Consider the following 27150-nt stretch of genomic DNA (forward strand, 5'->3'; position numbering starts at 1 on the left):
GTATATGCTCAAGCCCCTGTATATGTTTTATATATATTTATGATTTGGATCTAACTTCCATGTAACATGTACCCGTTGTCTCTCTAAACCTGACATACTTCACTCAATGTAATTTTTTTTCAGGTCCATTTCCATGCAAATAATATAAGAATTATTCTTACTGATGGATGAATAAAATTCATATACATATTTATATTCACATACACACATATACATTCTCTTTCTATATACACTATATATGTGAATATACATGTAAATATATATGAAATACTACACAGTATATATAGTATATACTATATGTAGTATATATGATGTATATATAGTATATGCTATATATACTATAGGATATATGCACTACATAGTGCATATAGACAGTGTATATGGTGTGTGTATGTATATATACATAAACACAAACACACACACACACATATATATATATACACACAAACATGCACACACAACATTTTCCTCATCCACTAGTCTATTGTAGGGCATCTTGGCTAGGAAATCAGTCTTTTTAATAATGTCCAGGTGAGTCTTATATGTAGCTTGTTATCAAGCCAGTCCTTGGAGCACTGCTTTTCATGCAGTGAATTTTTTTATACATTTGAAAGTCTAATCAGATCATCCCTGGTGAATTTGTCTTCAGTCTAGTTCAGAGGACTTTTGGGGCTCTTATGCCTTGGTTTCTCTCCATCATTCACTCCCATCCCCTACCACATACTGCAAGTAAGTCCTAAATTCTGCTTGCATTACTAGTCTTCACAGGAGTTTTATGTTCATGTTTTGTTGTCTACCTGAAAGCTCCTCTTGGGTCTTAAGGTCATGTCCTGAACTTCCCGCAGGCTGCACTCATGCCTCCCCTTTCTCATCAACACTCCCAGGTTGTTTCTCCCTGCATTGTGGAAGGTGGAACTGAGGGAAAGCAGGGGTCAGAAGGGTTTTCCTGAGCACCACTCTACATACTCATCATTTAGAACTGAGTATTTTTCTTTTGGGGGTGGGGAACCTCAGGTAAAGAACGGAGAGAAAGGGGAAGAGAGGGGTGGGGTGTAAGTTCTAAGCAGGGAGAGAAACTCTTCAGGATCCTGCTACCCAGTGGTTTGGTTGTGACTCACAGAATATTCTGGTTGTTGTTGTTGTTGTTGTGTGTGTGTGTGTGTGTGTGTGTGTGTGTGTGTATGTGTGTGTAAGTCCCTGGGCTTGAACTCACAGCCTAGGTTCTGATCCCGAGCTTTTTGTTTTTTTATTTTTCTCAGGGCTATTACTCTAGCACTTGAGTCACAAACTTGACTTCAAGATTTTTTGACAATTAATTTGAGATAAGAGTCTTACAAGTTTTCTGGCTTTGGCTGGCTTTGAACAGTGATCCTCAGATCCCAGCATCCCGAGTAGCTAGGATTACAGGTTGGGCCTCTGATGCCCAACTCATTTTAAATCTTTGAGGGCCAGAATCTGCCTATGAACCAGGCTTTATTTCAAACCAATAAAGCTAACACTAGGGTTGGGAATGTGGCTTTGTGGTAGACTGCTTGCCTAGCATGCATGAGGTCCTGGTTTCGATTCTTCAGTACCACATAAAAAGTAAATAAAATTAATAGATAAATAGAAGTCACATTTTTTTAAGTCAAAGGAGAAAGATCAGAGCTATCCCATGTTGGTGCTTGATACTGTACTTAATGCTGTGAGACACAGGTCTAATTTTCATTTCCCTGCAGAATGGAGAGTCAGAGCCCAGATGTGGTCCTTTGGATTCAGAATCCTGTTCTTATTTGCTGTGGGGAGGCAGCACAGGTCATCTTGCTATGGCTGAAAGGCACTCCAGTGTCACCTATAGCTACATGAGTGTTAGGAGCCTGGTGTATCCTTATCTGACTCACTTTGCTGACCTGCCCACCTCTGCAGGTGACTCTCCTTCATGGAATCCACCAGAGAAGAACTTACCTGTGTGCATGCGGGGCCACCAGCTGCTACTGGTGCAGGTGACTGCCCTCCTGAGGAGAAGGCTATACCACACTCTGCGGGCCTGGAAAAGCACCTTCTCCAACCTGCTGCTACCTGTTCTCTTTGTGGCCTTGGCCATGGGCTTGTTTATGGTGCAGCCTTTGGCTACCACTTACCCTCCCCTCAAACTGACACCTGGCCATTATGAAAGGGCAGAATCCTACTTTTTCAGGTAAGACACTTTTTTTTTATTTCTCTGATCTTTAGATACCATGAATTTTTGTTGCCTGGAGACAAATAGCAATCACATTATCATTTGTTAAGAATTTCAAATTAAAATTTCTTAATATAAAGAGCTGGAGATATAGGTTAGTGATAGAGTACTTGTCTAGCATGCCCACAGCACTGGGTTTTGTCCTCAGCACATCAGAACCTTCAAATATATGTGCTTGCTCTTCCTTCCTTCCTTCCTTCCTTCCTTCCTTCCTTCCTTCCTTCCTTCCTTCCTTCCTTCCTTCCTTCCTTTCTTTCTTTCTTTCTTTCTTGCTTTCTTGCTTTCTTGCTTTCCTCCTCCTCTTCTTCTTCCTCCTCCTTTTTCTCCTCCTCCTCCTTCTGCTCCTCCTCCTTCTTTGATAGCAAATGCAGAATTTTAATTTAAAAAGCAGCTACCATTTACAAAAGAAACTAACTTCTTCTTTTGAATATTTTCATTATCTTTAAGCAGTTTTTCAAAGGAGCTTCCATCACAGAAGCAGTTTATGAATATAGTGCATCTTGATCAGTGTCACCCTTTTCAACATTCTCACTTCTGAAGCTTATGTTTTAGAAATACTACATATGCAAAGATGATATGACATATGAAACAAAATATTTATACACTAAAGTCAGAATATTTAGTGAAACTATGAACTCCTCTTATTTCTGTGAACTAGTAATTAATTCCTCTTCATCCTTACAGAGATGATTCAAATACTGCAAAATACAAAATGATATGGAAAATATCACACTGAGCAAAGTAAGCCAGGCCAGAATGACAAAGGGCACATGTTTTCTTTCATATGTTGAACTTAGATTCCAGATACAACCTCCCATATAAACACACATAGAGACATAGGCTTCTGTATATGGTTTAATTGACTAATGTATTGTATATACAAGAGTTGAACTCTGTACAGTAAACCTTTAGAGCAAGTAACAGTTTAACAAAATGAATATGAGGAAGCTGAAATGCAATTGTAAGGGAGATCTAGTGAGAGTGGTGTGGATAAATGAAAAAAGGAATAGGAGATAAATATAGCCAGAATACTCAATGCATGTGATACCGTATGTGATAAAGGAAGTGGGAAATGTCAAATGAGTCAGGATCTTGGGAGGAGGGAACAGGTAGGATGGAAGAAATGAGGGAACAGATAGGATGGAAGAACAGATGAAGGGAGTGATGGAAGGGGTAACTGCATTGAACCCTTGCAGACATTAATGGTGATCCCTTTGCACAACCTTTTAACGTCCAGAATTTTTTAAAAGTTTCCCTATAAGATACTTTCTATGATTTCTGAGGTTAGAGTTCATAGGGATGACCTTTGAGCGGCCCTTGGATATTTAGGGCTGTCTCATGCAGACGTTTAGGGTGTCAGGAGTGGGTTTGTTCCTGAAACTTCGACATCACTGCCTTCTCCCCTTAGCCACCAAGTGTCTTGACAGGACAGGAGGCCTCCTACTGAGATGCAAAGGGCTCTGCACACGATGACCCCAGGTTCTTAACAGGAAGTAGGAAGGCCAGGTATACTCAAGAATTTCCAGGAATTTATACATTGTGTTTTTCACAAAATCTTGCACTATTAGCCTCAAACACAATGGTTCACAATTGTGTTCACCTGTCTGCAAGGACCTGCTGGATTCTCATTTGTGCAGAAAGAGATAAATGAGTCCATAAACACCAGGTCTGTGTAGGTTAGGATTCACGGGCAATACTTTCAGAAGAGTCCAGATTTCACCACATAATTAATTTACAATAGTGGGTCTCAGAGTTTCCTGAGTTGTAGATTCACAACCATGAAGTTGGAAAACTGAAAGAGAAATCTTCATCACTCCTAGACTCTGCCTCATTTTTGATGGCTTCTCACGGGACTGACCAGTAACTTCTTTGTCACAACTCTCTTGAGAATTAACCCAGTCCCAGGAGAACAATGTTACTCTTTGCTGCAGGTAGGGCCCCATGTTTGATTTTCTCTTAGTCTTCTTACAGTTCGTACCACTTCAACTCTGCCACAGTGGTGACCACATTTCCAGTTCAAGGACCTTTGGGGAGCACTTTCAAACCATATCCAAACCACAGCAACGTATAATGACTTAAGGCCTACCCTTAGGAAGCTTGCAGATGAGGCAAAAAGCCTTACCCATGTTATGAGATAGGTAGGCACTAGGTGACGGGTTTTGCTAATACTTCAGGGGAACCATTTGGTGATGGCAAGACAGGTTTCTATCATTTAAAAGGCTGTGGTGCCTGAATGGAATCTTCAGAGATAATTTTACCTTTCCTAAAGTGTAAGTAGGAGAATAATGAAGGTAATCGAACCAAAGTGTTTCCATTTCCTGGCAGGTACTGTGAGATTTTTCTAAGAACAGTCTTTTTTTTTTTTTTTGTCTTTTTGTGGAAGGAAGATATTTGCGAGTTTTAGCCTCTGGAGCGTCATTGTAATAGGGATTATTTTTATAACTTCCAAGCACAAACTTGAGTTTGGAGCAGGTCATCTTTTTATAGTTGACTTTTCCTGTCTTGATCATTGTTAAGATGTCTATCCTTGGAGTAAAGAATTTATTTTCCCATTTTTTTCTCCTTCAGCAAGCCTATAAACCTATAGACTCTTCTTCCTTTTTTTGAGTTCAAGATAATTTTACTCTATCACTGACTCAATTACTTCTTTAGATCCATACTTCCTTTATCTCTTTTATAAGGTCCAGTTATATCTCATATTAGGATCGCTCAGATCTATTTTTTAAGTTACATTTAGTAAAATGGTTATCATCTATATCCATATCACCCTGAATGCCTGATCTTTTCTATAAAGGTTATTTGTTTATGTATTTCTCCTTTAGTACTATGTACTGTGCTTGAACTCAAGGCCTGGGCCATGTCTCTGAGCTTTTATACTCAAGGATAGGGCTCTACCACTTAGGCACAGCTCACTTTCAGCTTTTTGGGTGGTAATAGGACATAAGAGTCCACTGGGCTTTCCTGCCTGATCTGGCTTTGAACTGCAATCCTCAGATCTCAGATCTCAGCCTCCTGAGTATTACACGTGTGAGTCACCAGAGCCTAGCCTGATATTTATGTCTAAACAATGGACATATGTATTCTTTATTTTGCTGGTCCTGAGGCTTGATCTTAGGGTATGCACACTGTCCCTGAGTCCCTTTGTACTCAAGGTTAGCTCTCTACCACTTGAGCCACAGAGCCACTTCCAGCTTTTTCTGAGCAGTTTATTGGAGATAAGTTTCATGGACTTTCCTTACTCTGACTGGCTTTGAACTGCAATTTTCAGATCTCAGTCTCCTAAGTAGCTAGGATTACAGGCATGAGCCACCAGCACCTGGCTCTACTCATATCTTCATATCTTCAATACCATCTTGAGGGAAACATGTTTCCTGGGTTGAGGAAGTCTTACACAACAATATAATTCTCAGTCAGTGTTTGTGTGTGTGTGTGTGTGTGTGTGTGTGTGTGTCCCTACTAGGACTTGAACTCAGGGCCTCATGTTCTCACCTGGATTTTTCACTCAAGGCTATCCCTCTACTATTTGAGTCATACTTCTGTTCCTGGTTTTTTACTGGTTAATTTGGAGATCAGTATCATAGGAACTTTTCCATTGGGCTGGTTTCAAACCTTGATCCTCAGATCTCAGCATCCTGAGTAGCTAAGCTTATGAGCATGAGCCATTGACACTGGGATCAATCACTGCTTCTTAACTCTGATTCTCTTGGTTGTTTAAACTGTGTATTCTCTTAGTAGTTTTATTCCTAATAGAAGTCTACACTGTTGGAGTTTCCTTCTGACTTCCCGGGGGGTGTGGATGTCCTTACTGTTTTCTCAGTAAGAATAATATATTGATGAAATCAGATAAGGATGCCACTTGTGCTGACAAGATGCAATGCTGAGTGAAATAGAACAATCACATCCTTCTTCCGTGGAGACTCAGGTGGCTGCTAGTGTTGCTTATCTCTCTTTTCCTGAGGGAACTGAAGAAACTTTCCACTCTACATTCATTCTGATTCAAGAATAAGTAGGTATTACCATCTCCACTTATTCAGAGGAAGCTGAGGTCAGCCTCATATGGGGACTTGCAGGTCCCTGAGGGCTACCTGCTGATCAGACATGGCTTTGATATAGGACTCAATCTCAGCTTGTTTCACTGTCTTGTGCTTGCTGTGCTGCTTGATCTCAGGGATTAGACACTGCCCCTGAGTTCTATTTGCTCAAGGCTAGTGTTCTACCACTTGATCTATAGCTTCACATCTAGCCTTTTGGTGGTTTTAATTGGAGATAAGAGTTTCATGGATGACTTTCCTGCCCCACTTGGCTTTGAACTGAAATCCTCAGGTCCTAGCCTCCTGAGTTGCTAACATTACAGACATGAGCCACCAGTCCCCAGTTCATTGTCTTTTATTCTAGCCATGGCTGTAGAGACTCATGTTTGGCCAGTTATAAGCCTCCAGAGTATTTAAAACTCTTTAGTGTATATATGAAATATGCAAGTTGATATTTCCCTCGTTTAAAATTTTGTGTACTTTTTTCCCAGATGCACAAGATTGATAGTCTGTGCCCAAATTATTTCAAGTATTGAGAGAATAAAAATCTGTTGGCAAATAGTGTCACTGCTGTTAGACATGTTATTCCTGGAAGGTAGAAAGCAATGTCTGGTGGAGACAAGAACATGTATTTTTTATTTCAGCAATAAGAGATTCACTTCAGTGGCCCTTTCTGTATTTGAGAGGTCTAAGGATAAAACATTTTGCCTTTAGTTTTGTGTACTCAAATCCAATGTAAAGAAATATATGTCCTACAATTTATTTAAAAAAACATTATTTTGTTCTTAGCTTAGGTTTTGTTAGAAATATTGACATTCTGGATTTATGCAGAGTTAATGCTCTGAAAACAAGGTTATCCTTAGCCAAAATACAGCACTCACTTGGCACAAAGAGTTTGAATTTCAGATATATTTTTTCCTGTTAAGTTTTTGTCATATTTAGGTGGTGCAAGTTCAGGGATTTAGAGATGGAAGAGATACAGGATTAGTCCAATCACTTCAGTGCACTAGGAATATGTTGCAATACATTCAACAAATTATTTTTTGGAAATCTTGAGTTTGTAGTTTATCTTAATCTTGTTTTATGCCAATGATGAGACTGAAGCAAAGGCTCCAGTTAGAACTCAGTGAGGTTGTGTACCAAGGCCTCTGGGCAGAAGGAAAACAGGGGAGGAGGTACTCATGCTGAATGAAGCTAGGTCTATGGGCTCTACATGTCTTCAGTTTTATGTTCACATAGCTTAGAGTAGTCGTGTGGGAAAGATCAAAACCTTGAAGGCAGATCAACTCAATTAGCAAGTGGTCCTTAGGGGTAGTCTGGACTGGATTCCTCCTTTGCAGAAATAATGTTGAGAAAAGGGCATAAATATGTTCAGGCCTGAAGATTGTGGAAAGATTTAAAACTTGGAGACATAATAGTATTTCAAGCTCACTGTAAAAATGAGCCACATGTAAAATATATTAATATAATATATAGATATCTTTCAACTTATTTTTACATGCATTACTACATTACTTTATAGTTAACTGATTTTAGTATGTTATTTCAACATATACCAACACATGAACCAATGATATCCAGCTTCTCTTTGTCTACTTTCCCCATCTCCATCTCAAGTAATGACTATTATGCCTTCAGGTCACCTTATATTTTAACTTTCTCCAATGAGGGAGCATGTGGTACTTGCTTTTCGCGTCTGGCTTATTTCATTTAACATAATATACTTCTTTTTAAAAAAATTTTTGTCAAAGTGATGTACAGAGAGGTTACAGTTTCATATGTTAGGCATTAGATACATTTCTTTTACTGTTTGTTGCCTCCTCCCTCATTTCCTCCTCCCCCTTTCCCATTCCTCCCATGAGTTGTTCAGTTGATTTACACCAAACAGTTTTGCAAGTATTGCTTTTGTAGTAGTTTGTCTTTTTACCCTGTGTCGCTTGATTTTGGAATTCCCTTTCAGTTTCCTAGTTCTAATACCAGTATACACGGTTTCCAATGTACTCAGATAAGATACAGAGATAGTGCAGATACAACTACAGGAAGGGGAAACAAGAGGGTCATTAATAATAGAAGCTACAGTTTCACATCAAATGTTGAAAGTAATTACAACAGTGATATACAGTTGTTTCTATAACATGGAGTTCATTTCACTTAGCATCATCTTATGTTTTCATAAGGCTATAGCTATTGGGCTCTTGTGATCCTCTGCTGTGACTAGCCTAAACCTGTGCTAATTATTCCCTATGAGAGAGACCATAGAGTCCATGTTTCTTTGGGTCTGGCTCACTTCACTTAGTATAATTTGGCCTAGTGGCAAGAGTGCTAGTCTCGCATAATATACTTCTGTTTCATTGATTGGCTACAAATAACAGGCTTTCAAACTTGTTTATGGTTGAATATTTCACTGTCTATGTATATAGCACACTTTCTTATCAAGTTATCTGTGAGGGACACGTTGGTTGGTTTTCTGTCTTCATTACCAAGAATAATACTGCAATGAACATGAGCAGATAGCTCTTTGATAGGCAGATATCATTCTCTTTGGATAGGTACACAGAATTAGAATAGCTGGATCACATGAAAAAATGAGCAGATGAAAATACCAAGTTATATTAGGGATCTCAGACAGGGAATTGGGAAAGCTGGGAATCTAGAAAGTTCCTACACATATAAGGTCCTCTTGCACAAATATAGAAATTTCTTTGTCCTGGATTTACATTTGTACTGAAGTATATCGGTTGCAATGGGCCTAACCAACTCAGACTTTCTGATTAGTGAGTGAATGCTAAGAACAATGCAAAAAGATATTTAAGAGTCAACTTTCCATTGTCCATGAACCACAAAATTTGTTTGAAAAAGCAGTGGTTGAGTATTACATTGAAGTTACTTTCACATCTTAAAAAAGGAAACTTGTAAATGTTTTACAAGACACCATGTATGTGTATTGGTTAACACATATGCTAATTTGTTCTAGAGTTTGAGGCTACTCTATATGTGTGCTACCTATCATGTTAATTGTATATCATTCTTCTTTATATCTGGAACAAATATTTTCAATAGTACATACTCAAAACCACTTTGTAACTTCCCTTCTAAAGTGATAATTTGTATTCTTTTGTAGATATTATAATTCTGCATTTTAATTAATTGAAAGTAGACCTATTCCCAACTAGCCAAATGTTCAGAGGTTTAAGAGTTTTTATTTTGAATTTCTTCAACTCAGGACATTTCTTGATGTTGACATGTACATTTTGATATTTAATGGTTTTTGTTTTTTGAACTCAGGGCCTTGTACTCTTGCTTGTTTTTCTTGCTCAGGGTTAGTGTTCTGCCTTTGGTACCATGTCTCCAGCTGGATTTTTTCCAAGTTAACTTGAAATGGAGGTTTTTGCTGACTTTTCTATCTGGACTGGCTTTGAAACATGATCCTCCCTGTCTCAGCCTCCTACAAAGCTAGGATTACCTGCATGAGCTGCTGGCAGCAAGCTCTGAAAACTTTTTAGTTGCAAAAGGCACTTCAGTGCAGTTCACTTACTGAAACCAAAATGTATAAACATAAAACATTGTTTTATTGAAGTAATAGGTAATGAAGTAATAGGACAATGAAGCCAGAACTCAGCATGAAGAGGAAATTTTTAATAGATTTTAATATATTAACATAATGTGATTTTACACAGCCTTTAAAAATTTGTTTTTAAGTTTGTGGAAGTAGGTGAGAATAGTTATAAAACTAAATGGAAAGTTGAGAAGCATAATACACAGTGACTAGGTATACTAAGATGCATATGTGTTAGTGACAAAATTGTGCTTTAAAGAAATTTTTCAATATTTTCCTTGGTCATTTGGCTTTCCCATAAAATGGTGGACGAGTAGCTATAGCTGAGCTATAGCTGGCATCTGTTTGATTCCAACACACTGTAAGATTAGAAGTTGTGCTTACAGGGTTGTTTGAGCTCCTAACAGTCTTACTTTATTTCTCCTGTCTTCCCATGAACAATAGTGGAAAGGACAACATGGACCTGACTCATGTGCTCTTGCGGAAGTTTAAAGATCATGATCATCACTGTGGTAATTTAGATGCAGCTCTGTAAGTACAAGGTGCTCTACGTAACATAGACTTTAGACCAAGAGAAGCAGCAGTGTTGGTCCAGCCCTCTAACTCTGCTGTTTTATATTTCAACTGTATATTTCATGAAGTGAGTGTTAGCCTAATGAGTAGGTTATGGGTGTCATCAGTTATATGACTTTAAAAAATTTTTTATTGTTAAACTGATGTACAGAGAGGATACATTTTCATATGTTAGGCATTGGATACATTTCTTGTACTGTTTGTTACTTCCTCCCTCATTCCCCTCTTTATATGACTTTTATATGACCTGAAGTAGCTGCCTAATTGTTCCTCTCTCCTCCTTCTGTCACATTTTACATCACAGTTACCAAATAATTAATAGCATCCAAATTGCTTCATAAAAACCAAAGCTAAAATAGAATGAAGTAGCAATTAACTAAAATTTACTAGGTTTTACTTTTAGAGAAAGCTTTCACCCAAAGTGAGTATAGCTGTAGCTGTGATTTTGAGCGAGGGTATTCATGAATGAATGAACTAATTCAATGGATGAATTTGTATTTTAATGAAAAGATATTAAAAATCAGGACATATGTGAAAACCTGCAGTATTTGTCTTTTTGTGCCTGATTTATTTCATTTCATATAATGTCTTTTATTTCCAGATACAATGTGACACATAATGGAGTTTGGTTCTTGTTAATGGCCATATAATGTTCCATGGAAATAGACAAAGCCTTTTAGAACCCAGGAAGGATAGGTAGGAGAGAGAGACAGAGAGAAAACGGATTCTTATGGTTGAGAACCATGAATTGAATATTTCAAAATAGGAAGTAGGGAGTATTAGAATGCTCATAACACAAAGAAATGATAAATGTTTTAGGTAATGGATATGATCATTTTCCTGATCTGATAGTTGTTGATAGATCACATCATTTGTCATCTGTAAATGCAGCTATGAGTAAATTATGAAGAAAACATTAAAAATACAAACATTGAGCTGGTGACTCACGCTTGTAATCCTAACTACTCAAGTGCCGGAGATCTGAGGATTGCAGTACAGAGTCAGCGAGGGCAGGAAAGTCCATGAGATGCTTTTGCCAGTTAACCACCCCAAACCAGAAGTGGTGCTGTGGCTCAAAGTGGTAGAGTAAAAAAGGTCAGGGATAGTGCCTAAGCCCAGAGGTCTAGCTCCAGGAACACCACTAATAAAAAATACAAACACTGGTAAGAATTTTCCTAGATATGAAAATGATAAGATAGAGATGACTTTGTTTTATTTTTGGCCAGTTCTGAGGCTTGAACTCTGAACCTAGGCTCTGTACCTGAGCTTCTTTGGCTTAAAGCAAGCACTTGGGCCACAGGTCCACTTGCTGCTTTTTCCGAATTATTTATTGGCGATAAGAGTCTCATAAACTTTCCTGTGAGGGCCAACTTTCAACTGTTATTCTCAGATCTCAGCCTTCTGAGTAGCTAGGATTATAGGCGTGAACCATCAGTGCCTAGGTTAGATATGACTTTTCTATGTAACACTGACAAAGTATATTTTTTCAGAAGTAGTCATTTCGCTCTTATTTTGCTTGACTTTTATTTACTGAGGATCTAATATAGAGTACTGCTGTAGGGACTAAAGTTACAAAAAGCATATAGTTTGGTCTCAGATAATTTATAGTTTTAGATAGAAAATATGAGATAAGTGATGAAACCATAATGGTATATGGATGCCAGAAGTATTCTTAAGTTAAAAAATAAATCCTCACAAAAATACTATATTGACAATATGTTTCTTAATTTATAATCACAAAAGTTTGCTCATTAATCATCTTGATAATTAGTTTGACAATAATTAAACTATGATGGTCTCAGTGTGAAAGCATTAACAGACAATTAATTAGGTTACTTCACTTCAGTTTTCTCTTGGAAAACAAAGTAGTTTTATTTAAGTAAGGCTTCAGTGTTGATGACTTATTTCTCTTCCATCTGATGCAACACGTAGGTTGTAAAATACATCTACCTTTGAACGAGAGAAAAGGAAGGACAGTGAGCAAAAGGAGAGAGACAGACAGAGAAAAGCAGAGAGGGCCTGAAAGAGAAGGAAAGTAGGAGTAAGAGAAAGTCTCTCAAGAGGAAAAAAACAATGGTGGGATGAATGCTTCAGTGGTGGTAGAGTTCTGTTTGCCTGTCCTTTAACTTTACAGAAGTAACAGAGGCTCTTCAAGCACTCTGTCTCCTTTCCCCTCTCCTCAGCCAAGCCTGTAAAATACCCTCAGGTTCTTTCTTCTGCCTTCTGGATTTGCTCTTTTCTCTTTCCTGTTTTTAAAATCCTCATAGTTGCTCCTTAACATATTCATATCTACTGAGTCCACCTAGCAAAATTCTGTGCCTATGTGGATGCTTGTATGTGAAGATATCCATGGGTACTTGTATTAAGAATTCATGTCCATGTTGCACAGACAGAGCTTGATTTATGAGGGACAGTATCAAAACAAAATTTTTCTTCAGCCAGTGTCTTCCTGTAAGTGCATTGTTGATGTCTATACTTTTACTTTATTGACATATTTTAGTAAGCACTTGATTATCAGTTACACAAAACATTTCAAAACACATGATTAGACTATGGCTGAAAAGTGCTTTACTATTGAGATACTCAACTTAAAGGTTCATGTACCAGTTGTCATAATGAACTGTGATGTTGACCTCTCTTTTTCACAGTTGATGGTTGCTATAAATCTAAATGGTGTTTCTCATAATAGTAGATGTACCAAAATTTAAATTTTGAAATGTGCAAATATTGCCTACTTCTAGGAGCAGATTAGTAGACTGACATAATTTGATCTACTTTACAAAGCTTATGTTGGGTGACACCTGAGGCAAAGTAGTCATTTCCCCTCCATTCTTGTTAGTTTTTAATGGAAACCAGAATGCTTGTTAGAATATTTTATATTTCTGACAAGTTAAAAAGTCAATTGCACCTGAGTGGTAGAGGATCATGTCTGTAATCCTAGCTGTTCAGAAGCTGAGAGGGTCATCATTCTAAGCCTACCTAGACAGAAAAGTTCACAAGACTTTTGTCTCCAATTAGCCAACAAAAAAGCCAGCTGGAGATTTGGTTCAAGTGGCAGAGCACCAGCTTGAACAAGAAAATCAAGAGAGCTCAGGGCATTGGGCTCAAGTACTGTTACTGAGGATAAAAAAAAATGTGTAAAGCTTATTTTCATAAAGTTAAAAATACTGTACCACTTCCACAATTAGACAAAAACAATACGATGTGTCATGCCAGTGGCCTATAGTCTCAGTGCTCAGGACAATCAAAGGCTCATTTGGCCAATGAATGCTCTGTAGGCCAGCTCCTTGAAGATGAAGTGGCTGCTGATTGGATCTATGAAGATGAAAGTTGAGGTCAAAAGTCAACAGCATGGTGTACCTCCTCAAGGCATCATATGTAGGGGTGGAGAGCCCACTTTCCTGACCAGGTTTTCTCAATTCGAAGCTCACCTTCACCTGTGTGAACCTGGCCAACTTATTGGACCTCTCTGTCTGCCTCTGTTGGCTTCTGTGTGTTCCCATTTCTATAGAAGCAGCATCAAATATGACAAAGACCCTTGTGGAATGTTTTCAGTCTCTTTAGGCAAGTTCATATTTTTGATCACTACTTTCAAGACATGTGGTCATTTGCAACTGTCACTCTTACTTTGAGCTCTAATATCATGCTTAGAGATTTCAGGCAGCTCTGCATTAGAGAAACTTACTTAACCCCACATGTTCAAACATTAGGGAGCAAGTAACCATGTTCAAAACACCATTATTGGTATGTTCTGCAAACACATGAGAGCAATGCTTTACTAAGTAAAAATATGGGCTTATGTTCCTAAAATCTGGGGAGAAACATATAATTGTCAACCTGCTGTCCTGTCTGCTGGCCTGTTTCATGCGCAAACAACTTTCTAGTGACTCTACTTTTCCTTAATTAATATAATTCTCTCTCTCTCTCTCTCTCTCTCTCTCTCTCTCTCTCTCTCTATATATATATATATATATATATATATATATATATATATATATATAGGGCTTCAGTAACCTGTCAGTTTATGAGTACAATGTGTATTGATCAATGTCACGCTTTCATCCTTCTCTCATCTGTCTCAACCCACCTATCCTCTTAAGTTACCAGGGGTTCCATTTTTCACATGTGTACATTGACTACCATGACTCTAGTAAGCTATACTTTTTCTCTCTTCCATCTGTCCACTTCCTGTTGACCTCATCGAGCACAAGTTCCATTTCATAGTATTCATTTGGTTCGTGGTTCAAAGGAATTATAGCATTGGAATCCTCCAATGCACCTACCATCTTTTGGTCTATTTGCATATATCTGCATAGCAATCTTCAAACACAAAAATTGTTGGCATTTAAGAGATGCTAAAAAGGATTAACTCTGTTAAACATTGTCATTATGACAATGCAGCTAAGGAAGCTAGAGGATAAAAAAATAGAGAACTTACTTTCTGAAGTTAAATTATATATACTTGTGGTATTATCATGTTTCTGTTTTGCAACAAAATACCTGAAATTGGGCACTTTGTAAAATTTAGCTCACAGTACTATAGGTTTGAGAGGGTGGGGTGGACACCTGGGTAGTTCTGGTGAGGGTCCTTTGGTGGCTGGTACAACATGGTGGTGTTGTAAGGTAAATTATCTGAGAAGCCACATTTTGAAGGACTGAATCTTGGAGTCTTTATTAGAGCATTAGCAGTCTGCAGGCAGCCAGTTGTTACCAAGACCTGCAGCTGGCAAATACCCTCAACACTGTCAGGAAACAGACCAGAGAGGAAAGGTAGAACAAAAAACAATACCAACAAAACAATTCAGCTCCAATGGAAAGCTGAAATGGGACGCCATGGTGACCAGAGATGAGCCAGGAGACAGGACACAGGATGTGAAAACAGAGATATGTGGCATGGCCTCCCAACACCTGAGCTTGCCTGACCCTAACTAGAGTGAGGTCAGGGGGCTGGGTCACAGGAAGTGCCCAGTCCCAGGCACTTGACTGACAGGTTCACTAACGTATAGGCCAAGGGCTCACTCCTGTCTCTAGGGATTCAGGAACACCCATCACTTGGGGGTGAGACTTCCCTTCCTCTAGGAATTCAGGCACACCCAGCAAGACAAAATGCCAGATAATACAACTCACCATGTGGTCAGTGATGGCACTGACCAGATCTGACCTCCATACTACAGGAGACTTCATTAAAATGCTAGCAGTCTGCAGGAAGCCAGTTGTTACAAAGGCCTACAGCCTGCAAATACCCTTAACACTGTTAGGAAATAGGCAAGAATACTCTTAACACTATTAGGAAACAGGCAAGAGAGACAAAATAGAATAAAAACAGTACCAACAAACCAATTCAGCTCCAATGGAGAGCTGACTGGGACATCCTGGTGACTGGAGACAAGCCAGGAGACAGGAGATAGGACATAGGATGCAAACATGGAGATATGTGGCCTGGCATAATGGTGACTGAGCTGGCTTGATCCTAACTAGGATCAGGTCAGGGGGCTAGGTCATAGGAAGCTCCCACTTCCAGTCACTTGAATGACAGGTTCAGTAACCTATAGGCCAAGTCCTATAGGCCCCTGTCTCCAGGGATTTGGGAACACCCATAACTTGAGGGTGGGACTTCCCTACCTCTAGGAATTCAGGCACACCCCTGTAGACAAGATGCCAGAGTCTACAATTCACCATGTGGCCAGTGATGGTGCTGGCCAGATCTGACCTCTTTATTTCAGTGGGAGTGGATGTGGAAGAGATCACTTAGCAAAGCAGGAAGCAGAGGAGCTGGCTCCTTCTCTTTATAATAACCTGCTCTCTGAACAACTAAATGGAGTTTCAGATGGAAAACATTAATCCATTCCATGGGTGTTAGGTATCCTTAGTGATTGAATTACCTTCTATTTAGCAGTCCCCCTCCCCCCTCACCTGTACCTTAAGGTTCTACCATCTCCCAATTCCATTACACTGGGACCAAGCTTCCAGCATATACACCTTTAGGGGAAGCCAAACAACAGCATTGGCTTTAAGTGTTCATAGAGTCATATTTTTGTTGTTTAGGACATGCCTCTGAAGCAAAGGGGACTGATGGGTTTAAGTATACATAAAGTCAATTTTTAAAAAAAGTAGTATTAGATATAGCCATTGGATTAAATATGTAACTCTCCTATATGTTACATTTCCAGGTGATCTGGAAAATCTCAAATGTTAATTGCCCTAAGGGAATCAATAGTGCTGGAGAGTGCTTCAAAAATTACATGTACTTTGCTACTCTGGTGACTAGAAATAGAAAGCTTTCTTTCTGGACAATTTCTTTCTTTCTGGACTGGACAATTTTATAACTTGGTGTTGCTATACTGATTCTCTTGTGGCAACACTGAGACCAAAAAACTAAACTAAGAGAAGGGCAGGCTAGTCATTTCCCCTGGATGGTCTTGGCCAGCTTCTTTAGCTCTCCATACTCCACAAGCCTGTACATGTTAATTTCCTTCCTTCTCTCACAATATTTGAGTAACTAAGAATAACTATCATTACTAAATTACAATTTGATTTACAAATAAAGCATGTGCCTATAGGCTAATAAAGCTATAGGGAACTTGAACTACAAAATAGATTTTCCCCATCACTGCCTGCCCCTTACTGTTTTCATAACTTTCTGTTGTGCAATCTATGGATTACAGACAAATGCTTGTTTTTCTTTAGCTAATGATTAAATGACTTGCCATGGGAAAGGAGTCATCAGATCCTTGTGTTTATGAATTGTGTCTTAGCATCTGGTTATAAAACCAGGAGCTGTAGGATTCACAAGCCTAGGATCCCATGAAGGTCCTGGAAGCCTTGGTAATATATTCAATGCAGGAAGCCAAGTGAGCAGCCTGTCCTACAATGGAATTCTGGCATTTTAATAAAAGCTATCATCAGATTAGCAGCTCACACTGTGAAAACAAATGTCAAAGCTCATCCTTAGTGGCAGTAGGAGGTGATTATCTTGTGAACCATGTTCTACTGTGAAGGAACTTTCTTTTATGGAAATAAAATAGCTTTGTAATCCTAAGGATCATTCTAATTCTCTCTTTTGTTCTTTAGAAAGAATTCTTCCCGCTGGCACAAAGATCCCTTTTCTAGCTCTGCATTCCAGGACTCCTGTGGCTGCCTGGTATGTTTCTACAGCATTTTTTGATCATTTTAAATATAAATCTCAAGTGAAAAAATAAGTTTACTCTATCTGTGAAGCCTTCATTTTTGTTCAGTGAGTTTCTATATCTTCTTGATTCCATTGATTGGCCATTTGTGGGAAAGTTTCATTCTTAAGGTGAACATTATACATACCCCACTGTGACCCCTTAACCATCATCTACTGTTCTGGATCATCAATAGCCCCACTGGTATTCATTAAGCAAATCAATCTTCCATTAATAATGAGAGGCTAGGATTGCCACTGGGGGAGATATTTTCATAAGTTTCAAGACAAAATGACCTCCAGGCTCATATCATACTTTTTATTTGAGTTGTAAGATCCAAATATTAAATAATAAGCTAGCACTAAACATTTCAGGTATGGTTGATTCATACCAACATACCACTCTTGAAGCAAAGGCCAAATGTCCTAGTCTATGAAAGAGAACACATGGAAATTTGTTTGGAAAACTGGTGGGAATTCTTCACAATGGAAATCCCAAGAGCTAATTAATAAAAGGGGCTATCCATGATCAGCAACACAATGTGGCAAAATGAATTTACCTTTAAAAAGGGAAATGAAAATTCTTAGATCAGGATATAAAGGAAATGGTCATGTAGGAAGTATGTTCACTGGCCTCTTTATGTAGTGATCTCGTGGTTCCTTCCTCTCAGTAGCTTAATGACTTTGGAAAGTTTGCTTTTGCATGACTTGATTTGCTTTCTTCTCCTAGAAAAGAGGGAGGTAGATAAGAGAGACCCATACCACAGCCTCCCCATACCCCATAATGGACATTTCATTTGCTAGTGCACTTGCAAGTCCATGGAGCTCTCCATGCTTCCGTTTGGCCTCCGTGTACAGAAAATTCAAATACATTTGCTGCTCCTTTGCAGAGACCAGCTCCCTTTTGTTCAAGTTATTTTGTGCATAATTATTTGCTTCCTTGGGTCTTGTTTCTTTCATTGTTTTTGTCTTTATCTGTGTAGAGAGATGATGATTGACACATTAGAAACCAGAAGAACTTAGGAAGGTGGGAGTTAAGATGGAAATCACAACGGGTCCAAAAAGTACATTTGGCTCCTTGACCTTGGTTCTTAGATGAACAGGAAGGAAGTAGAAAGGCAGCTCCATACCCAGCCTCTGCCAGCAACCACCAGTTTGTTCTCTTACTCTTTTGAGTCTAGCTATTTATTTATTTTTGAGTTGAGTGTTTATTAGAGTTCACAGGTGAGTAAGCATTTGGATGGACTGTAATGTAAAGCTATTGATATCTGTTTTAGTGTCTTTCCCTTCATTCCTATTAGCGCTCAAAAAGTCACATGATAAATGCATATAATAACCCTTGTTATTTGGCTTAGTTTTTCCATGTCTATCTGAATCCAACAACAAAATCCATGCATTCAGCAAGCCTGGTTTATCTTTCTATTTCTATTTTTATTTTGCAAATGAAAAAACAAGCTTTCAATGCTGGGAATGAATTTTCATATATTGTCTTCCTCTAAGTCATTAAAATGGGAACAAAGCCCAGTGAGTCTGAACCCTGTGGCTGGACATGTGACATCACCCTGTATCCCCCAGCATTGTGTGACCACTACCTCTGTCCTTGTTTGTGGTCAGTTTCATCATTCAGACTGGGTACTAGCACTCTAGTGTGTCTGTGTGGATGAACTGTTGAGTTCTACTTCAGATATTTATGAGAGAAACATGCCTCTTTGAATTCTCCTGCTTATCTTCTCTCCACTAGTTGCCTCTGACTCTCTTTCAGCTTCATCAAACACACAATCATTACAGTGAAAACATTTTCCTTTTGAGTTCTTATAAATCTGCACCAACTTTCAGACAGAAAAGGATTTGAAGTTCTCAGATATAATTGACAGCCATGGTCTCAGTAGAATTCTGGCGCAATTCTCTAATGTAGAAGACTTTTGAAAAGATTTTAGAAATCAGAATGCATAAAAAGTGGGAGATAATTTATTAAAAATTGAAAGAGGGAATAAATCATATTTAGTTTAAAGCACGGTTGGTAGACTAGTTTGTGAGTTACAAATGAAGTGTCAATTTTATATTTTTGAAACCAGTTGCAGAAGTGTCCAAATGGAAGTGCTCCTTACCTGACCAACTGCCTGGGCCACAAGCTGCTCAATCTCTCAGGCTTCAATGTGGAGGAGTACCTGCTGCAACCATCTGAGAAACCCAGGTGTGTGCACAAATGCTTTTGTGTTTTTTTCTATTGTCTTTGAGTAGCAGTTGCCCCTTGGTATCCTTTGTGAATTGGTTTCAATATTCTGGAGATTGCCAAAATCTGCAGATGCTCATTTACAAAATGTTGCAGCATTTGCATAGAATCCATCCACATTCTTCAGTATCCTTAGATGACTCCTAATATCTAAGACAATGTGAATAGTTGTTATACATATTGTATAGGGAATAATGACATGACACTTGTCTATATGCGTTCAAAACACATGCATCAATAGTTGGTTGAATCCCTAGATGTGGAAGATAAGAGAGAATAGAGTATATTTCGGTCAATTTGTTGTTTGCAAAGGTAATATTCACAAGAATCCAAAAGTGAAACACTCACCGTAGTGCTCAGAAAAATTCCAAAGTCTTGCACCCAGCTCCAGATTCCTTGCTTCTGACTTTTGGTCTTTGAAGCACTGGAGGAAATCATATCAATTGTGATTCTGCCCATGGTAGAGTCAGGGAAGCAGCAATAGTCTTACTGTTTTAGGGAACAGGAGCAGGCAAGTTAATAGCATAATGAAATACAAGTGCATTTACAATTCCTAAGCATCCTGAAGTATAGGAACCTGGATGTAACTGGTTTGAAAAATTTCTTACAGATGATTTTAGGAAAGTTTTTGTTTGTGTTCCCGCTTTTTTTGAGGCAAAGAAGTGACTCCAGATGAGGTGGGCAGAATGATTGGTTCTCATTTACACCTTAGTAATATTCACCACCCCATCAGTCTTTTTACCCCTCCTCCCAGTACACTACACTGTCTCACATATGCAAGTTGTTTATATTGCTGGGGACACTTCACCACCCTGAACCTACCTTTCTTTCCATGATGCATGCTCTCAGCCCCAAGGACACAGACAGCTTCTGCCTCAGTGTTGTTATGCCTGTCCCTGCTCTGCTGCTCCATTTCCTAGTATGCCCTATCTGATATCTTCCTAACCCCAGTGGTTAGTGGTTAGTGGTTCAATGGTTAGCTTCTCAAAGTTAGGAACTTGAAGGCTCAGAACTTAGAATTACATCTGGCACAATGGACATTCAATTCACGTCTGTCAAAGGAATGAGTGAATTCAACTGAGCTGGATGGAAAAATGTCCCTGCTCTGTTTCCTCCACAAGACTGCTTTTTGGCTTCCTTTTACCCAGAGCTGAGAAGCAGAGATTAATATTTGCTATTGCTTCTAATATCAACTATGTTTTGGAGCTTAACTATTGCCAAATACTATACAGCCTTGGAAAGATGGAGATAAAAGATACACCCCACCTAGGAAACTCTCCCAGAGCTGCACAAAAGATAAGCTAGCAGGTAGATGATTAAAACTCAGTGTAGTAACTGATACAATGGATGGAACATGGAATACCAGGAGAATTCAAAAGAAATGCAGCGTGTAGTTCTCTGATACCTTCCTGAACTAAGCAAGGTGTGAGTGGAGAAGGAAAGGAACAAAGTAGTGTGCACAAACCTGGGGGGCTGCAAGATCATAATGGACCAATTATTCCTGAACGGTGGATTTGTAGAGGATTAAAATAGAGTATTGATGGTCTCAACCGTGTTCTTAAAAGGTATGTATTTCTTATCATGATACCAAGTTATGAGAAGTACAATCCTTAATGTTACCAGTTCTTCTCTATAAGCAGTGCCTTTCTAGCACACTTACAATGAGAGCCAGGCTCATATACCTGTCATATACCTGGCATGCCAAAGACCATAGATGCTCAGCTGGGTACGACCTGTCCTTGGACCACTATAACTAGTGTGGTTAGTAATGAAATGAGCTGTGAGTAGAATCCCTAGTGGAGCACTAACACCTTGTTTACTGTTACTAGGCTTGGAGGTTGGTCTTTTGGAGCAGGAGTCCTCAATAAAGTTCAAGACTCAAGAACTATGGCAAAGGTGATAATATTTTCTTTCTTCTTCCCCACTCCTTTTTAGAAAATACTTAGGGAAAACAAAAATCTAAATGCATTTTGAGCATAGTTTTGTGATGGGAAGGTCAATACTAAATTATTGTATTGAAACATTCCCTTGAAAGAGAAAAATGAATTATTTTTCTTTAGATGTATAGAAGCAGAACAAATAGATTATTGCTATTTGTTAAAATGAGACTACACCTAATAGGCCCAAAGCCGATGAAAATACATCTATTTTTTTGTGGGGAAAATGTCAGCTTACCTTAAGATGGGAAAAAATGAAAGAATTCAAGTTTTCAGCCCTAAGATTAGGAACTAGTCTGGTGTCTGACCAAGAGAGAAAAAGGAATGAGTAGGTTGTGGGAAGAAGGTAAATCAAATGTGGAAAAGTGAGTGTGAGTTTATGTCAGGATGTCAGTATTGAATGACTGCAAGTTCTTTTTCTCTGTAAGTGAGGTATCCTGTCTATTCATAATTTCTTCCCAGAACTAATGAAACAAGGAAGGCATGTTCCATGATCCCAGGAAGGCACCTTCTCCACTCTGTAATGGGGACATTCATGATTCCCACAAATCTGGAAAAGCTAATTAGGATAAGGGTGAGGGTTGTGGAGGTCTTCTCAGTGGAACAGAAGACTTCTTACAATGCCTTCACCACAAAATCCCTGAAGGGCACCTTAGCAGTATCATCCCTGAAGATGATTTCAACAGTTAGACTTTGCAATATAATGCCTGAGGAAAATGCCAAACCCTAGTGTGGATTTTCAGAAATCCTTTTTCCAACTGAGGTTTGTTCAAATTTCTTTTACTTTCTTTAAAGGAAAAGATCTATAACTCCATGTAAAAGATCTCTCATTTGTTGATTGAAAAATGATTTGAAATATGTTGAAACATATTATGTAGTCACTTAAAATATGCCTCTTTTGTAGGACTCACTTTCTTACATTTAGACTTAAAAAAAATGTATCCAAGCCACAACCTTGCCTATGTATTACAGACAGTTGTCTCCTGGCTTTTAGATGTCCATAACATGGACTTCCTGTTCAATGATGATGTGGACAGGGGTTTATGTATTGATATGACTTTTCTTTTTTGTTCTTTGTTTACGTGTTTCTTCTCACTGACATGTTTAGTTGATTGTTTCTGGAATTTTTATGTTGCTTGACATGTTCTTTGCAACATACAAGTGAGTTGTTGTAGCTGATCATCTGGGGGAGACATTTCTCAACAGGACACTCAGGAGTCTAGCAAGATACTGCACTGAAGTATGATATGTGTCTGTTGTGTGAAACTCCCACTGAAGTCTGTTGGTGGCTGATGTCCTATCAAATAAATGCATTCAGTTTTCACAATCTGTAATAAGACTTTCCTCCAAATTTTAGGCTACATTCAGGACAGAAAGCAAGATTTTCATAGATTTTGTGTAGGAAAAATAGGATATTTGCATCCAAAAATACATAATGCATGTTCATTATATTATAAAATGTCTCTCAAGGAACTTTTCTGTCTTATTTCATTCATACACCTTGAGTGTTTAGCTTATATTTATTTAATTAACACACCCTTTAAACCATATACATGTCAAATAAAAGGCCAAATAAATTGCCTCTCTTCTTTCATAATATTTTATTATGCACTGGAATTTCATAATCCTCTAGTGATTTTCTTTCATTACTGCTACTTAGTTACTCTTTAAAATTTTTTTAAATTAAACTTTTTCTTTATTGTTCAAGTGTGGTTCAGAGAGGTTACAGATTCCTATGTAAGGCAGTAAGTACATTTCTTGTTCAACTTGTTACCTCCTCCCTCATTTCCCCCACCCCCTCCCCCTTTCCTTCTTCCACCAAGAGTTGTGCAGTTGATTTACACTAAATGGTTTTGTAAGCATTGCTTTTGGAATGATTTGTCTTTTTGTCCTTTGTCTCTCAATTTTGATATTCCCTTTCCCTTCCCAGTTCTAATACCCATATAAACGGTATCCAGGGTATTTGGATGAGGTATAGTGGTAGCGGGGGTGCAACCACAGGAAGGGAATATAAGAGAAACAAAACTAAACAAAACAATCAAATAAACAGACAAGAAAAAATATGAAAGGTTCGTTTTCACATGGCATGTTGATAATAATTACAACAGTGGTATAACTCTTGTTTCCGTAACATGGAGGTCATTTCACTTGGCATCATCTTATGTGATCATATGGGTGTAGCTATTGGGGTATTTTGATTTTCTACCATGACTATCCTAATCATGTACTAGCTATTCCCTATGAGGGACACCATAGGGTTTATGTTTCTTTGGGTCTGGGTCACTGCATTTAATATGATTTTTTCCAAGTCCTTCCATTTCCTTATGAATGGGGCAGTGTCATTCCTGTTATTTTATTGTCTTCAGTAGTTCTACAAAGGAGGTGCCTTTCAACAAAGCCCTTATGGATACATTGCACCTTGTTTAATGTCATTCTTTTCAACACTCTCACCCCCATCTCCCAAACCACCTTTTTATCTCAATTTTCTTCATTTTGTAGGGTATGCATTGGATTTTTTATTTAATTGTCCCCCATTTACTTTTCATTTGTTTAACCCCTTTCCTTGACCCCTTTTCATTCCTTTCAAGTACCCTGGTAATTATTTTACTGACCTTTGATTTAGCCTTTCTAAGGAATTACCATGAGTTCTTCCCTGAAGCTACTGTATGTCAGTTAACACATTTTTTGCACACTTGCATACTATTTAAAGTATTTATTTATTTATTTATTTATTTATTTATTTATTTATAAAGTAATTCTAGTTCCCACACACGAAAGAAAACACATTACCTTTGTCTCTCTGGGACTAGCTAACTAACTCACATAGTTTTAATGGTCATTTCATTTACTTACAAACAATGCCATATTATTCTTTCTAAAGGATGAGTAAATGTGATGCCATATTTTCTTTTAAAAATTATTTATTGTTACTGTAAAGGTGAGGTACAGAGGGTACAGTTGCATGTCAGATAAAGAGTGTATTTCCTTTGTTTTATTAATATTTGTAGAGTTCATATGCTTTGTAGATTAGAATGACAGGTCCATCATTGGTAGGGTTAAACTGTGTACTGTGAAATTTATGTAGTTACTTTATCTCAATAAAGGAAAAAAAAGAGTACATTTCCTTTTCAACAATGTCACCCCTTCCTTCACTCTCTTGCTCAGTTTTCCCCTCCCATCCCCACCCACAGATTGTATAGTCATTTTCAATTTAGTGTCTAGTGAGTAACACTGCTGCATTGGTTCACCCTTTGTCCCACCATTTCTGTGCCCTCCCCATCCTCCCAAAGTCAGATAAACAAATAAGACAAAAGGAAATGAAAACACAAACAGCAACACAGAAAAAAATCCTCTTTTTTCCATTTCCTGGAGCTCATTTCAATAAATATTGTTTTACATGGTCAGATGCACATAGCTATTGAGCCTATGTGAGCCTCTCCTAGGAATATTTTCCTTTGGTCTCACTCTGTGTGAATGCCATGAGACCTGTATAATCTATAATGTTCCAGTATATTTTTCTTCTTTTATTATCCAGTATGTTTCCTTTATAAGCACATTGTAGCTACCACAAATGAGGGAAACCATGCAACCTGCAACCTATGTTTCTCTGGGTCTAGCATACTTCTCTTAGTATAATTTTTTTCCACGTCTTTCTTTCCATTGGTTTGTGAATGGTACAATATCATTCTTTTTGATGGAAGCACAGAATTCCATTGTGTATGTATATCACATTTTCTTGATCTTTTCATCCACTGAGGGACACTTGGATTGATTCCATATCTTGGCAATGGTAAACAAGGCTGAAATGAACATGGCTGTACTGGTAACTTCAGTGTGGCTTTGTTTGTGGGTAAAGCCCAGGAGTGGAATTGCTGGGTCATAGGGAAGCTCTACATTTAGTCTTTTGAGGAACCTCCAGACTGCTTTCCAGTTGAACAAGTTTACATTCTTACCATCAGTGTAGTTTAGTACCTTTAGGCCACATCGCTGCCACCATTTGTTATTGTTAGTTTTTTTGATAATGGCCATTCTAACTAGAGTGGGGTGGAACCTCAATGTTTTTTTGATTTGTATTTCTTTTATGTGCAACATTTTCTTAATTCATTGAGGGCTATCGGGGCTGATTTAGTACTTTGGTTATAATGAATAGTGGTACAATGAATAGTGCTGGTGACTTTACATATCCTGGTTTGTAGTCTGTTGGATAAATGCCCAGAGGTGGAATTGCTAGATCATAGGGTAGTTTTACATTTACCTTTTTGAGCAATCTCCATACTGCTTTTCAGAGTGGTTGAACAAATTTACATTCCCACTAACAGTGTAATAGGGTTCTTTTTGCACACATCTGTGCCAGCATCTATTGCTGTTTGTATTCTTGATGATGGCCATTCTAAGCATTGTTCTGATTTACACTTCTTTCATAGTCTGAGATATTAAGCATTTCTTCATGTGTTTTTGGCCATTTTTACTTCTTCTGTTTGGTTCATTAACCCCTTTATTTTTTAATTGAGTTATTTATTCTCTGAAAGCTTAGTTTTAGGGACTCATTTTTCATGAGTCCTGAGAAGAAAGATCTGTTTGGAGTTGGAATGAACTGTTCCTAAAGGAAGATCGATTTCCTCTCTTACTCCCTGGACTTTTATTACTTTCCGGTTTGTGGGTCATCAGACAACATAGTCTGATTTAGAACATTATTCTTTGGTGGTAAGAGAAAAAAATAGAAAGAAGGAGAGAAAGAAAAGAAAGAAAAGAAAACTACTTTTCTGAATTTAGCTAAATTCTAAATGATAACATGTGTGTGCACGTGTGTGCATGCATGCATGTGTGTGTGTGTGAGTGTGTGGGCTGGTACTGAATTCTGGGCACTCTCCCTTAGCTCTTTCCACTCAAGGCTGGCACTCTACCACAAAAAAAAAGGGGAGACACAGCTCCACTTGGAATTGTTTTCTGTGGTTAATTGGAGATAAGAATCTCTTGGGCTTTCCCTCCCAGCTGGCTTCAAACTGCCATCCTCAGATCCTCAGATCCTCCAACTAGCTAGGGTTACAGGCATGAGCCACTGGCACCTCTCTTCAAATGCTAATTTGAAAATACATTGTAACTTATGATTGCATATTTAAATAATTTAGAAAAGTTCTCTCAGAGATTAATTGGCAGAATTGAAAGAAAAACTCAAGAATATTTCAGAGTTATTTCCTTGAAGCCCAGTGGAACCATCCTTTAGTACCAAAATAATTATATAATCAGTCACAAATGTCAGTAGCATCAACGGTACACATGCATTTAGTCCATGAGTATGAGGTTGTGCTTCTGTGGGCTGTGTGAAGCAATGTGCTCAGGGAATATTTCACAATCCTTTCCATTATTTCCAGTTGTTGCCAAGGACTTCCTTTCCCATAACCCTCCATGGCTGCACACTTTTGAGCAGAGAACCTGT

General features: G+C 38.3%; 1 protein-coding gene across 4 annotated transcripts in view; it reads left to right on the forward strand.

Moving 5' to 3' along the window:
* Positions 1 to 27150, forward strand: part of Abca13 (ATP binding cassette subfamily A member 13) — a 403566-nt gene that overhangs the window by 220137 nt on the left and 156279 nt on the right. For 3 of the 4 annotated variants that reach the window (XM_048339554.1, XM_048339551.1, XM_048339553.1), the window contains 5 exons: positions 1906 to 2176; positions 10247 to 10336; positions 17450 to 17519; positions 19619 to 19737; positions 21606 to 21672. In XM_048339554.1, the coding sequence (XP_048195511.1) occupies positions 1906 to 2176; positions 10247 to 10336; positions 17450 to 17519; positions 19619 to 19737; positions 21606 to 21672 (617 nt within the window). Of the gene's footprint in view, positions 1 to 1905; positions 2177 to 10242; positions 10337 to 17449; positions 17520 to 19618; positions 19738 to 21605; positions 21673 to 27150 lie in introns of all 4 variants that reach the window. The other variant, XM_048339552.1, reaches the window with a different exon arrangement.

The sequence above is a fragment of the Perognathus longimembris genome, chromosome 2, assembly GCF_023159225.1.
Source record: "Perognathus longimembris pacificus isolate PPM17 chromosome 2, ASM2315922v1, whole genome shotgun sequence".
Classification (NCBI taxonomy): domain Eukaryota; kingdom Metazoa; phylum Chordata; class Mammalia; order Rodentia; family Heteromyidae; genus Perognathus; species Perognathus longimembris.